We start from the raw sequence: 13,753 nt of genomic DNA, 5'->3' as shown, positions 1-13,753 counted from the left end.
CCCCCCAAGTGGTTCCAACTTGTGTTTACAGATGTATTAGTAATGGTAAATAACAGTTTGGCTTTGATACCCAATAAAATAAGGAGTTTGTCATTCAACACAATACATCATTTCGTTTTGATCTCTGGATGGATTTTTTTTAAACTAGCTTTTGTTTCCAACAATGTCTATTGCTCACGCTCATATCTCTTTGCATGATGCTTCTACAAAAGTGTTATCAATTCTAAGTCCAACTCTAATTCTGCATCTAAAAACACTCAAATTGCTCATTTTATTTTCCTTCTACAGCATAAAATGTCTCCACACAGAAATGGCTGCTTTCAGCCACAGCCCCGACTACCCAACATAAATCTGACCCTTGAGGACAAATGCTCAGTAGTAAAAATAAAAAGCACAATTCATTATATCCCAGATGGTGTCCCCCCCCCCCCCCCGCAGCAGAGTGGCTTCCTCCAGTGTAAATCTTACCAGTATGTCCCTGCTCCCTGTGACGTCAGCTCCATCCCATCCACTGAGTTGTAGCTGTCGTCGTCCATGATCTTCGACAGGCCGAAGTCTGTGATCTTGATCTCCCCGCAGGCAGTGCCGTTCACCAGGAGGATGTTACCTGAGCAGGGCGAGGAAAGGATTTACCAGCATGAGAGAAAATGTCTGCGTAATTCAAATGTACATTCACATTTTGAGGCGAAAATGACTCAATTTCATCACTAATGTAACTGCAGTGGTTAAAGTGGTTCATTTAACTGACAGTTTTACTGCTCGTAGAGTTTAAGAGCCTGGTGTGGAGACTCACCAGGCTTAAGGTCATAGTGGATAATGGGCGGTCTGATCTCATTGAGGTACTTCAAGGCGTTGACAATCTGCATGATGATGGAGCGGCCCTCTTTCTCTGACATAAGCTTGTGCTGCTTCAGGTAGAAGTCCAAGTCATTGCCCTCGCAGTACTCCAGGACGGTGCAGAACCTGTTCCAAAATAAGGCAAAAGTATTTATCCATCTCTGCAGGATTTGGTACAACAGATGAAAACAAAGGTAATGCTCTAGTCTGCATATTGACAAATAGCTCAGAATGAACACAATCTGCATAAACATGAGTATGTATTTTGAAAGGCAGACAATCGTTTAAAAAGGAAATGACTTACGAGTCGGTGTCGAGCGAAAAGTAGTCGTAGAGTTTAACTATTCGTGGGTGGTCCAGTTCTTTATGGATTCTATATTCTCTGCATGCATGTCTGAAACAAAGAGTATTTCCAACATTAATTTGAAATGTGGCTCTGACGGGTTAATAAATGATGAAAAGAACATATTTCATTGTATATATAATATAGTATCGCCAATGAAAATTGCACAACACTCACTTGTGATAATTTTCTTTCTTCTCATCCCTCCAGTTCTTGTTTAACTGGTGGATTTTGACCGCAACATACCTTTGCTCTGTTAAGTCAAAGGCCTGGAGAAAAGAAAGTCTCATATTAGTTCCGTACTTCATTTAGCATTACTTTTAGCTGCAGTGAGCCTCTTGCTTGACATTAAACGTCCATTCATCATTTTTACAGCTATGACAGCAGATTCTAGGAACAACGCTCACATTCTGGCAGTCATTTACTTCGAAATGTTTATGATGTCAAATTAGTGTAATGTAAAGAAACACGCATCCTCAGATATTTTCCCAAAGTATGTGCAGCACAGCCAGCTTTCACCAGTGTAACGCCGCAATCTCTGACCTCAAAAATGACCACAGATTTGAACAGAAATCTCAAACTCTCTTTTAAGAAACAGAAAACTGGTATTCATTGCAGGATGTTTTGGCAAAGGTCTTCACTACACTTATTCAAAAACAGAAACTGGAAGGTATTTTATGTGTATTAACCATTGTAAAAAAGAAGTGGTTCTGGAAAGATGAAGTTTCTCTCACCTTGTAAACTTCACTGAAACCTCCCCGTCCAAGTAAATAGAGGAGCAGGTACCGGTCATTTAGCGTCGGGTGATCTTTGAATCTGCACAGGGTGAATTCATGGAATTAAAGAAGGCACAGGGACACATCACCTGACAAACTAGGAAAGGACAATATAATGCTGCGTTCACACCAAACGCAAAGCGAATTTCCGCATTGCGTCATAACCGTTATCAACTAAGCAATTTATTTCTGCCATCAACCATGGAAGAAATAACCACTACTTCTGCACCGCGTTTGGTGCGAGCACAGCATAAGAAGAAATCGTACTGAGAATTATCTTCATTGTGGATCCTTTTCAACTCGCGAATATGGAGGTTTCGCACTCGCTCCAACCTCTCGAGCTCCGCCTGGATCTCTGCTTCCTCCTGCAAAGGACAACACAGTATTAAAATCTGCGCAGTTAACAAAACAGCTAAACGAAGGAGACACCAAAAAAGCATGGTCACCTATAAAACAAAAATCAGGCATTACCTTCTTAAGATGGCCTAGTCTCAGCTTAAAGATTTCCTCTTGTTCATGGTATTCTGCCTGCGATAACCTGGAAGGACAAAGAACAAACCTTGGTTCAACGTTGAATATGCATGCAGCGGAAAAATGGCTTGTATGAAAAAGAAGATTAATAACAAACAAAAACAACGTACGCTTCACTTTCTGTTCCATTGGTTTTGCTTTTGCGTTTGTTTTGCTCCAGGCTTGGAGGCGGAGTCTGGGCCATGGACGGCGGCTTGCGTTTGGCCAGCAGCTTCCTCTGTCTTTCAATGTCCTCTCGCTGGGAATTGATCCTTTCTTGTTGTCTGAAAACAGATGACACAATGCAATGACTTATAGATCTAAAGCATTTCTCACTTTTGTGTATGATGCTGCCTTTACTTGTATGTAGGATGTGCTCTCATAAACTATAGGCAGAGGCCACACATGAGGATTTTAAGTTTAGCAGTGTTATTTTGACCAGCCCTTAGTTTTAGCAGTATGGTCAAATTTTGCATACTCTTGCCCTGCGGGTAGTTGGCTTTTTGTTTATTTAGATTGTTTGAACCCAGTAGTGAAATTCTGCCCCCTATGTCTTTGGAGCATGTGGATAGGGATCAAACAGTGCACCTTGAAAAATTATAATAATAGGGAGAAAGGGTGAAATGAGAGGCTAAAGTTAAAATATCAAGTTCTCACTTGATAAGGTTTTGGAAGGCATATCCATCCGTCCACTGCTCAGTGAAAGACGCTCCATGTCTCACTGTGGTGAAGTGACCAAGTCGAAGCCTGTCCTGCATGCTTTTGTCTCGGCATGCCATCTTCTCCTGTTTGGACTGAAGGAAGAACAGAGAAATACAGGCATCAAGGCATTGCTTTTGACTCCATGTGGCTTAAATAACGGGTTCCAAAATGAAATAATAATTTCAAAAAACCCACAATGATCCACACTCTTGGGCCACTAATAGTTTAAAAACATCACTGTTCTATGAGACAAAATTACTTTTTCAATCAGCAGCTTCTTGGACATGGTCACACATTTATTTAAGCGTTCCTTGTATCGTTCCAGCATCCTCTGCTGTTCATCAATCTGTCTCCTCAGATCACAATTTGCCTGGAGCAGAAGATAAAACGAGCAAGAAAAAGGTCAGGCAAAAGGAATAAACAAAATGTTAACTTGTTCATACTTGTACAAACAGAAAGAATGTGTCAACTCTAACATGCCCCGACTGAAAAACCAAGACAGAGGACTTTATATTTTCAAAAATGGCAAGCAGAGTAGCAGGGATGAAATGTAATGAGATTAGTACCCGCAGCAAATCGTCTATTCGGCCCTCCTTCTTCTCCAGGTCAGAGTTCTTGTTGTTCTCCATTGCTGTTAGTTTCTCTATAGTAAGGTCAGACTACAGGGTACAGTGAGCAGAAACAGTGTTTATGTTAATGGTGGATCATTTTTGTATCAGTGAAAAATGTAGTACAACAAGTAGTAACATCTCACAAATGCAAATATATTGGTTTATATACTGATTATACAACAACTGCTTTTGGAATTATAATCAATTAGATAACGGCGAGCCCGCCCTGATGGCATGTCAAGTACCTGTGTGGCTTTGTGGAGCATGTGAAGAGATGCCGGCTTCAGCGAACACGTCGAGTGCTCCGTGTTGGCCGAGCTTACGGAGGAGGGGCTTCCCTGCTGCACCTGGGAGGCACAGACATTCATCCAATAAAAAGAATAAAGAATTTATGAAGACCTGCAGAAGCCAGTCATAATAAACTGTGAGAACAATCTGGCAAAAGAAATGTGCATGAAAATTATTAGCAGAAACTGTAGACACTCAAAGAAACTATCAGACATATGTGTGGGTTAAATTATCACCAAAAAAAGTCCGGGTAGAGTAACAAAATCTATGAAGTTTTTACCCGTCGTCCATCTCTTTAACGGCTGCGTGCATGTCGCGGAGGCTCACTTGCTAATCGCAACCAAGTTAGTTAAATGTGACACTGTGTGGGTAACATGTTAATTTAAAATCTTTTCTTTTATCATTCGAGTGTCAGTTTGTTTATTAACATTTCTACAATATGTTCCATTTCATTATTGGTCTCCTTGGTTTTAGGTTTTGTAGGAACTTTGCACAGAAGTGGGTTTGAATCTGTAATTGTTGCCAAACAGTGTTTACAGACCACATCAGATTCTTCCCACTTGTAAGCAAACCTGACCCGGTGATGTTAAAAACAAGCGTGGAAGAGAGAACGGCAGGAAAGAGTGTAGACAGATGTAAAAAAAGCATGAGACAGATCATAGAGCAAACATGCTCACCGTGACAGGGGGGTTGGAAAGTGAGTGTTGTGGGGAAGAGCGGACCACTGGTGGAATCCCCCTGGCAGGGCTGGTACCAGGACCGCTACCTCCCGCAAACTGACAGACAAGTAAAGAGAGAAGAACTCAGTTCAATAGAAAGACCAAAATGACAAAAAAGGGGGTTAAAAGTAAGTATGAAAAGTTAATGCTGAAGCAGGAGTGTCGCTGGACACACACTTAGTGTATCAAAGAAACTGGAAATGTTTCTGCCACTCACCTCAAAATAATCACTAATTTTATGTCCCCTTGCACCTGCTTTGCCTAAAGGAGAGACAGGGAGTTCAGAGAGAGAGAGGCAGATATTTGGGATACGTGATGAGAGGATCATGAACATTTTTTTACCTTGGCTGCTGTCAAAATGGTCTGCTTTCCGTTTTCTTACTCTCTGGTCGTTTGCTTTTTTCTCAGGAGTCTGTCAGGAAAGTAGTGGGAATCAATCGCATGCACAATAGGGCAACACAGACAGATGGATGGTATGAAAAATCATGTTCATTTGTAACAGACACTAACCTCTAGCTCTTTGTCACTGAGCGAGCCTACACTGCAAAGACTCTGGTTGGACGACTCATTTTGGTTCTGACCCGAGCCCTGTTAAAATGACATAAAAACACATCAAAAATAAAACACGAGGAGCAAATACACAAAGATGCTTAAAGCATGCAAGAGACATATTCATAGACGTGTATAGTCAAAATGTGTGCACATGAGTGGTGTAACGGACCGTGATCCGTACAGATCACCCCTCGTGATTCGGCACACAGGTGAACCGCTGATTAATTACACAATTTAAGCTTCATAGTGTGTAATAAAGTTTTACTGATGATCATTATCGTGCAATATTCAGTAAAAATATGCGATCAGGACATCTGCGTTTATGTTTTCTATTTGCCGATCCTTGGTAATGTCACACTGTGAACAACAAATCTGAGTTAATTTGACAAGATGAGAGCTATTAACGGTGGCCATTAGATTATGATGCATTCAACCTCTATTCAGTGAAACAATTATTGGGTGAATGTAAAAATGTATAGTTTACCATGATGTATTCGAATGTAATCTTGTAAAATGCAGTTTTGTTGAGAACCTTGAATAAATCTAGTTGTTTGAAGGAGATGTTTTCACAGCAACATATAATAAATGTTAGAGAATTATGACATGTTTAACTTCCTAACACTACCTCTAAGCAGCTTATAATACATCATTATAACTATTTTTTATGAATAAAAATACAATCTTATTTACTAATCATTTGAATTGTGTTTTTTTTATGCACTATAGATGACAATAACAAAGAAAAAAGGATAACATTTAGAATTCTTGATGGTTTACACTGACTTCAGAATGATTTAAAAGGTTTTTGGGGTGGTGGCGAAAAAAAAAAAAAAAAAAAAGTAGGAGCCTTGTAGACCAGCTGCTATAAAAAAAACAAAACAACAAAAACGATGTGTATCTGCCAATATGGACTATCAAGGATCGGCAATCGAGGCCATCTAAAAAGTTACATTTGCTCCCTTTTATTCTGTGCTGATCTGATCCGTGATCCCCATCTCTGATCCGTGATACAATCCAAATCGTGAGCTTTATGATCTGTTGCACACCTAGTGCACACATGTACTTGAGTATGCATGCACTTCTGAGAGAAAGAGCGCACACACAGAGTTAGGAAAAGGGGTGAGGAACTGAGGGAAGGGATGCCGAGGTTCGGCTGAATACCGTCACCATTAACTTCCCACTGGATCTAAACCTGCATCAGTCCTAATGCCGGTTCCCTAGGTGGTGCCTGTCAGTCAAATGAATCACATCAAAATTCAGCAGGCACTGTCCAATCAGAGAGACACTTAGTCATTCAGAGCACACTACAGCTCCCTCACTGAACCCTCCTAAAATGGCTGAACATTAGGCATGCTGCTGGGGATGTATTCCTTCCTCTGTCTGTCACCTTTAGATAATGTCATCCATTTTCCTCCTCTTCACCATGGTCTTAACTGTTCTTTTCTCTGAGCAGAGCCAGAGGAAGATACTTTGGTTGATTTAAGAATGACAGCTTGTTTTTACCTCTTCCAGATATCTGGTTGTTTGATCCGACCTGTTCAAAAGGAAATGCACTTTCCAACAATTTCAGTAGGTCCTCTCTGTTCCATTACCAAAAGGTGTGCTAGCCCTTTGTCCTCAAAGGATAACAATTCCTCTTTCTTTTTGACCAACTCCCAACAACCAAGAGATAACAGAGAGAGCAGCGTTGCCACAGGGCTGTTCAAGGTCAAGAATAAAAACTATGCTGCTCTGTGACATTGAAGGGCTTTTAGACCATTAACCAATGTTTCTTCATCGCCATTTGTTGACACAGATCTACCACCCCCTACACACATTGCATCTCTTGTCATACAGGGTGGCTGTGGCATGATGCCTTAGCGAGAGCCGCCATTTTCTCTGCGGCAGCAGCCATGCCATGCTCTGGGCTCAGCTCTGCCTATGGCTGGCACAGGGCCCACTCCTGGCGCTGACTCTCGCTCCCTAACTGTTCCAAGATCACCTTCCACAAAGACTGCTCCATCCATATAGCAAGCAAGAGGATGGAAAGCGAAATGCTGCCTTCTTCAACACCTGGTCAAGAACTATTTCTGCATTCCTCCTCTGCCTGCACTCCTCCTCCCCCCTACCACCCCCTGTCCTGTATGTGGCCTTTTTGGCAGGCATCACCACTTGCATATGCAGCCTCTACATCATGAGCCAGGGAGAGATGCCATGTCACACCAGCCAAAAAACACAGACACAGCTCAACCTTCTCCAGAGACAGACAAAGAAAAGGAGTGGGGCCAAGCCTGTCCAGGCCACACAGCAGAATGATACTGAGGCGGAGTGAGACAAAGAAAAAGAAGTGATTTACAAAAATGTGTAAATCAACAAAATCTGTGATTATAAGCACTTTGACAGGAGAAAGTTCTCATGCTACACCTCAGCGACACCTGCTGTAAAACAAACCTTAGCCACGCCGACCCCAGTAAAGCGAGCCTCCAACAGCTCTTGCCGTCGGGGGTCCAGGCTATGCAGTTCTTCCATCATGGCTGCAGAGAGACAAGAGCAAAGATTAAGGAAGGCGTTGTGAGGTCTGGTATATTCAAGTGGGAGTGACAAATCACTGTTTCAAAAGGCATTGGTTGTGATGAGTCATGGCTGTTTTTAGCTATATGGATGTGGAAAATTCCTGTTCTGAGTCATCAATAAGCCTGACAATAATGTTTTCCACTATCACGTGTGTTGCACCAGCCATGCAACTTGAATACAGTAGAATACTCACAGCATTAAAATGCACACAAATACAGCCAATAAAGGATATCAAATATGCATCATACACTTGGGCCAGATGTGTAGTCACTGCCTGCCAAAGGAAAGCATCATGTAATAACACCTTGGCATTATAGGCCTTAGTTACATATCGCTGGAGTTATAAAAGGTCACTAATGGAGGGACTGCCAAGTATACTCACGGCAAGGGAAAAGGCCACAACAGACAATAAGTGCCCAGCTTGCTACCCTGTGCAAAGGTTAACGTTTAAGTTACACGCCCAACTGCTACGTTTGTTATCTATAGCTTGCATACATTCAATTAATAGTGTAAACTACACCATTCGTGTTAATTTAGGGATATATATACTAACGTTAACCCTATTCATATTCTAACTTTACTTGGGATTGGGTTTGCTGGCTCAGTTATGGATAACTATTTGAAATATCATGATCAGCGTGGTAGCTAGCTAACATGGATACATTAGCTAGCAAGCCTCCCGATGTTGTCCGTCACTTAGCTAGCATTGCGCTATAAGGGCTAACCGTTAACGTTAGCTAGTAGCATTAAATCTGATGTTGTCGAGTAACGTAACGTTACCCAAAGAAGGCAAATGTAATTAATGTTGGCCCAATGACAGCTGTCTGATTAGATAACGATTCAGAAAAAAACACATCACAAGTACTGTCCGCAACAGTACATTGTTTTACAAACAGTGAACTAGCGTTGGCAGCCAAAAAAGAAGCATCCTCTCGGTTCTGTGTTGACGGCTGCTGGTGCCACGACACCTGGACTCACTGTAAAAAGATACATGTCCAGATATATTATTTTGCTCGACAACCTAATGAGATACTTACTGCTATTCAATATTTTTCTCGGTCCTCCGGGGGCCTGTTGTTAACCCTGAAACCGTCCCCGTTGTTTCCCCGATGCTCGGCAGACCCTCCCAGAGTAGGCCGCATTCACAGCCGCGTCCCTCGCGTGCCGACTGTTAACGGTCGAGACACTGGAGTGTGCGGTGTGACTCAAGGTAGACGACGGTAGATTCCCTCGGAGGCCTCGACAACTCCGGGAACCCAAGCCCGCCTTGCTGTGCTCCTTACGCAGGGATATCCATCACATCCCTCTCGCCGAGGACCATACCGTGCCTATGTCGGGTAACTCGTTCCACACAATGGCGACCCTCGAGATTTCAGAGTTTTTCACCAGGTATAGCTAAATGATGTTTTTAAACTAGCGTTAGTTACCCATATCTTTTTCTCCCCCAGTGGTGAGATCAATTTGGGGTCCTGGCTTTCAGCTCGATCAAAACAAAGTTCGGCTCCAGTTGCCTTCCTCGCCGCAGGGAAGAAACCAATGTCTTTCGGAAGTTGTGCTGTTGCAGGCGTTTCAGCTGAATCCGGATCGATTCGGTTCGGTTCTCATGTTTCCACAATGTAAACAATAATCAGGAAAATCTCATATTTTCCCGTGAGATCGTTCAAGTATTTTCACCTTAGTTCAGTCCACGCCTGCCCCAAATCTCTTGTCTGGACCAATGGCAAATCCCTCTGTACACAATACAATTGAACAGCGCCCACCCAGGCAACCACTAAGATGGTCACTTATCAGAAAGTTGCCATTCCCATGATGTTCACACTCTGAATTTATATATCAGTATTACAAAGTAAGGCCCCACCCACCACTGAAGTAGCCATTTAATCATAAATAGGGATTCAACCATTCAAAACACTGTGATGGAAAGTAGAATAGGGACCAACATCATGACGTGATTCCTTTGTTAAACAAAACACTTGTTTAACAAAGCATATTGACACCGAAGTCAAACAGATTTACAGGTTTTATTGATTCTGCATGTACAAATATGTCATGAAGTTATCCTTAAAATCATGCCATTTATTTCAAACACCAGCTCATTAAAAACAGCATTTGGCAGAATAGAAACATTTAAACAGGGGGTAACCAGCCCCTTTCTCAGATTACTGAACTCATCAGCACAAAATGAGAAATGATCACTCTTGTAAGTAGAATTGCAGCACCATCAGGAACACTAAGCCATAAAACAAGTCCATCAACATTATGGCAGCTGAGATATTGTAAGGTATTTACAGCATTTAACTATCTAGTTGCATCCCCTTTATCACATTCACAACAGAGCTTCTCAATTCCATACATCCACAGAAAAAGGCCAGCACCGCCTTGATCTGAGCTCCTAGTTTCAGTTGTAGTTCAGCTTAAGGTCAAGCCAGGCGGGTCCTCTCCCTTGTCTTGGTCCTGGGTCTCAAGTGGCTGAGCTAGAGCCTTGCGGTACTTGCACTGGATCCACACTCTATACATAGTGAGCTGTTTGCCTCTGTTCACCTGTAGCCGTCTGTCCACAAGGTTCTGCATTTTCTCAAGCCCAGCCTCACTGAACATCTCATGTAGCTCATCTGAAACAGAAAGGACAGACATATTTTCATATACATAATTAAAGAACAATTCTGCAAAGTAAGCCCAATAAATCAGAATTAATGTCTGTATTTTTACCTTGAGTAAAGAAATACACTCTTGTTCCATCACCTCGGACATAAAAGTTTTCTGACAGACACCTTCCTGGAAGAAGTAAAGGGAAACAACATACAAATTATTCTACAACAAATTGCAAACCTTAATTTAACACCGACAGTCTTCATTAGTGTGGTGGCGTTTTAATCTGCAGTGTACCATTAGAAGTACTGCAGGTATTGAGCAGCCAGACTTACTCTTACCATCTACCTTAAGTGTGGTCCATCATTTTCTTTAATATAATTAGAAGGAGCATACTTGTCATTTAAAACACAGAAAGTTACTCTGGTGTGACCTAAGGCAGCAGTCAATTCTGAAATGGTGCCACCAGAAAAAAACAGACCTAAGTAGGCCAACACCTTTTCAAGGATAAACACTAATAATAGGCCATGATCAATGGACCTTTCTGGAACTGGACGTTCTGAACAGCTATTTGGACTGGAGCCTTGCTGGATTTTAGTCTGACGAACCTTTCTTGAAGCGAAGCTGTGCCAAATCGTAGCGTCCATAGTCTCTGAGCAGCATCACTCCCCCAGGCTTCAGCAGCCGCGCCAATCTACTGATGGAGGCCTGCATCCTGAGACAGAGTGAAACTTTAAGACAACCACTGCTATATTCAATGACTCACACCGAGTGAACACCAAAGAGACGAGAAGAAGAAAGACAGAGAAAGAAGTTCATACTTGTTGGGATGCAACGCCGATAACACAAAGATTAGCACTATAACATCAAGGGTTCCATCGGGGACGGGAAAATTGGCTTCCACATCACTCAAGTCATGAACAAAGGCGAAGCAGCGCCCAGGCTCGTACTCTGGATTAGCCTGAAGAAGGGAAAGCAATGTTAAGTCTTCAGATAACCCATAACCCAACAGATTAATACATCTATCAACATATCATCCTTTCATTGATCCCATCTCACCTTGACTAGCTCCACAGCAGTGCTGGAGAAATCACAGCAGTAAACAAAGAGTCCCGGGTCACTGCAAAGAGCAGAGATGCAGTTATACCTTTACGTGCACATAAGACAGAAGCAGAGAACAGTATTTGTCAAACACGGCTCGAAAAGACATGTCAATGCCTTGACTGCACTCACTTGTTTGTCTTCAGTATTGGAAAAACAGTATTGCCTACACCGCAGCCGACCTGCCCAATAAACATCAATTAATATAGCGTTTATTTTGTTCACTCGATGTCAAACACCAACAGATACAGTAGCAAAGTTTGTTTCTGACAAAATAAAGATTGATAAAATGACTAGAAAAGGCATTTTTCCAAGGTTTCAAAAATATATTTGAATAGAAAATGTTTTAAAGTGTTTAAATTGGCAAAATGATAAGGACTACCACAATGTGATCCATGCGAGTTCAGTAGAAAAGGAGGAGAGTGCTCTCCAAACATTATGCACAACACAAAACAAACACATCCAATGTGTGTTGCAGTCAAACATTTGACTTTTTGCTCTTTAGTAAACGGGTAAAGATGATGTATTGAGTAAGACCCATCACTTTTCTACTACAAATGTTTTATATGCATCTGAAACTAGACAATCATGGGACATGTGTCTGATTTTTTTAAATTAATTTAATTAGCGATTTTAAGCAATTCTTTATCAAATTTACGTGAAATTTCATGTCATTTTATGTGTATGGTTCAAGTTTGGCTAATTTGCTTTCAAATTAAACTCTCACCTCTAGAATGCGATATGTGGCAGAAGAGCCAGGGATGTCTCCGTCGGTGTGAGACAAAGTTGGAACTCCCCTTTCTTGATCCAGACTCTCCTGTTGACTGTGATCGGAGTCAGAGACCTCGAGACGCGACTCGTGGTTAAGGCTACACTGGGGGGCCAACTCTGGGAACTCTGTGAACAGCCAGTGACGGTCTTTGAAGAAACGATTCTCATGGATTGTGTAAAAACCATTCCAAAACTCATTTGCCCGGCTGTCATATTCCTCTGCAAAAAAAAAAAAAAGGTAAGGCAGTAAAGAGTAAGAATAAACTCATTATCGAGAACATCTTACCATGATTACAAATCAACAGCGATACTGTCAATTTCTGTTAATGTTGCTATAGTTCTGTAACTGATCCCAAACAACATTGTTACCTTGTTTCTCTGGAGGTAGTGGCTGATTGTTTTCTAAGACTTTCTTCTTAGCAGATGCCTCTTGTTCCTCACTCCACTCCACATTGTCCCTGCAGACAACAGAGCCATATTATCCAGTGTGGTTGAAGTGATGTGGTGAATAACATAAATACTTGACAATACTGAAATACTGATGTGATCATCTGGTCATCCACATATGATTACTGCAATTAAATGATATAATTACTAAATGACCAGTTAACGTTATATGATTATACTATACTATATAACCTGAGAAAAGATTATATTTTCCTATAAACCGGCCGAAATACATCATGAACATTGCATGACAACATTAAGACCTGTCCTTTGGTAACCCCCAATCAAAACAAACAGAAAGTTACAGCAACTAAACAACAGCTTTTACATTTGCTTATAGTTAGACACAATCAATTCAGCAAAAACATCCACACAGCTAATGTACTACAAATAACAAGAGAAAGTTTAAGGCCTCAGTCGGGGGACACTGGCTCTAACAGAGATGCACACCAAACATCTTTCTTGAATAAATTACCCACCATGCGTTGTGCTGGAAGACCTGCCGCGGGTCTGTGAGGAAACGTGTCCCGAACAGAGGCCTCTTCACATCTCCGGTGCTTGAATCTGACAGAATCAGTGGTGTTTGACTGCTGCCTTCCTCCACACCGACCACGGCATGGGGCGCCGCCATGTTTGAACTGACGCGACGGAAAAGGGGCCGCGCAACTATACGTGCTACGTTCAGGGACCATCTGACATATTGTAATTCCAATAAATAATACAAATGCAACTCAATGTGCCGACATTTTCTCAGTTGCAACCATTGACCGGTGTTGCAACGCAGTTTTTAGAAGGCGGGGATTGTAGTTCTGTAATTATGTTGCTTTTTGGCTCTAAATATTTACTATTAGCATGTTCCCACTTTGTAAAACTGGTCACACATACAAGTCGAGGCACATTTTGTCTGCAAAGTAACAGGCAATAAACTGTAGTTCCCTCTCACTTGCTGAAGAA

At 41.8% G+C, this 13,753-nt stretch overlaps 2 protein-coding genes across 3 annotated transcripts in view; both read right to left on the bottom strand.

The window, feature by feature from the left end:
• Positions 1-9,664, bottom strand: part of tlk2 (tousled-like kinase 2) — an 11,556-nt gene extending 1,892 nt beyond the window's left edge. The window contains exons 1-18 of one of the 2 annotated variants that reach the window (XM_031867793.1): positions 8,929-9,664; positions 7,769-7,851; positions 5,297-5,374; positions 5,129-5,198; positions 5,004-5,047; positions 4,745-4,843; positions 4,025-4,126; positions 3,735-3,827; positions 3,428-3,538; positions 3,124-3,260; positions 2,598-2,750; positions 2,428-2,494; positions 2,224-2,321; positions 1,915-1,996; positions 1,358-1,449; positions 1,142-1,231; positions 794-963; positions 469-607 (exon numbers count right to left, since the gene is read on the bottom strand). In XM_031867793.1, the coding sequence (XP_031723653.1) occupies positions 469-607; positions 794-963; positions 1,142-1,231; positions 1,358-1,449; positions 1,915-1,996; positions 2,224-2,321; positions 2,428-2,494; positions 2,598-2,750; positions 3,124-3,260; positions 3,428-3,538; positions 3,735-3,827; positions 4,025-4,126; positions 4,745-4,843; positions 5,004-5,047; positions 5,129-5,198; positions 5,297-5,374; positions 7,769-7,849 (1,706 nt within the window). In that variant the 5' untranslated portion in view covers positions 7,850-7,851; positions 8,929-9,664. The remainder of the gene's footprint in view (positions 1-468; positions 608-793; positions 964-1,141; positions 1,232-1,357; positions 1,450-1,914; positions 1,997-2,223; positions 2,322-2,427; positions 2,495-2,597; positions 2,751-3,123; positions 3,261-3,427; positions 3,539-3,734; positions 3,828-4,024; positions 4,127-4,744; positions 4,844-5,003; positions 5,048-5,128; positions 5,199-5,296; positions 5,375-7,768; positions 7,852-8,928) is intronic. The other variant, XM_031867794.1, reaches the window with a different exon arrangement.
• Positions 9,665-9,874: 210 nt separating this feature from the next.
• Positions 9,875-13,447, bottom strand: mettl2a (methyltransferase 2A, methylcytidine). The gene is made up of 9 exons (XM_031867810.1): positions 13,279-13,447; positions 12,722-12,810; positions 12,309-12,571; positions 11,714-11,763; positions 11,540-11,600; positions 11,302-11,441; positions 11,089-11,195; positions 10,601-10,666; positions 9,875-10,503 (listed from the first exon to the last, which is right to left on the bottom strand). Exons 1-9 carry the CDS (start codon positions 13,428-13,430, stop codon positions 10,301-10,303), a joined length of 1,131 nt encoding a protein of 376 aa, XP_031723670.1. The 5' UTR covers positions 13,431-13,447; the 3' UTR covers positions 9,875-10,300.
• Between the last annotated feature and the right edge of the window lie 306 nt (positions 13,448-13,753).

The sequence above is a fragment of the Anarrhichthys ocellatus genome, unplaced genomic scaffold (assembly GCF_004355925.1).
Source record: "Anarrhichthys ocellatus isolate YVR2014 unplaced genomic scaffold, GSC_Weel_1.0 scaffold40, whole genome shotgun sequence".
Lineage (NCBI taxonomy): Eukaryota > Metazoa > Chordata > Actinopteri > Perciformes > Anarhichadidae > Anarrhichthys > Anarrhichthys ocellatus.
This window is presented reverse-complemented; position numbering and strand designations above follow the sequence as displayed.

Excerpts from the sequence above, each read along its gene's own strand:
- mettl2a (XM_031867810.1), bottom strand. The coding sequence starts at position 13,430 with ATGGCGGCGCCCCATGCCGTGGTCGGTGTGGAGGAAGGCAGCAGTCAA. Across the intron at positions 11,442-11,539 it reads CTGCTGTGGAGCTAGTCAAG|GCTAATCCAGAGTACGAGCC; the intron begins GTGAGATGGGAT and ends TCCCTTCTTCAG. Across the intron at positions 11,196-11,301 it reads TCGGCGTTGCATCCCAACAA|GATGCAGGCCTCCATCAGTA; the intron begins GTATGAACTTCT and ends ACTCTGTCTCAG.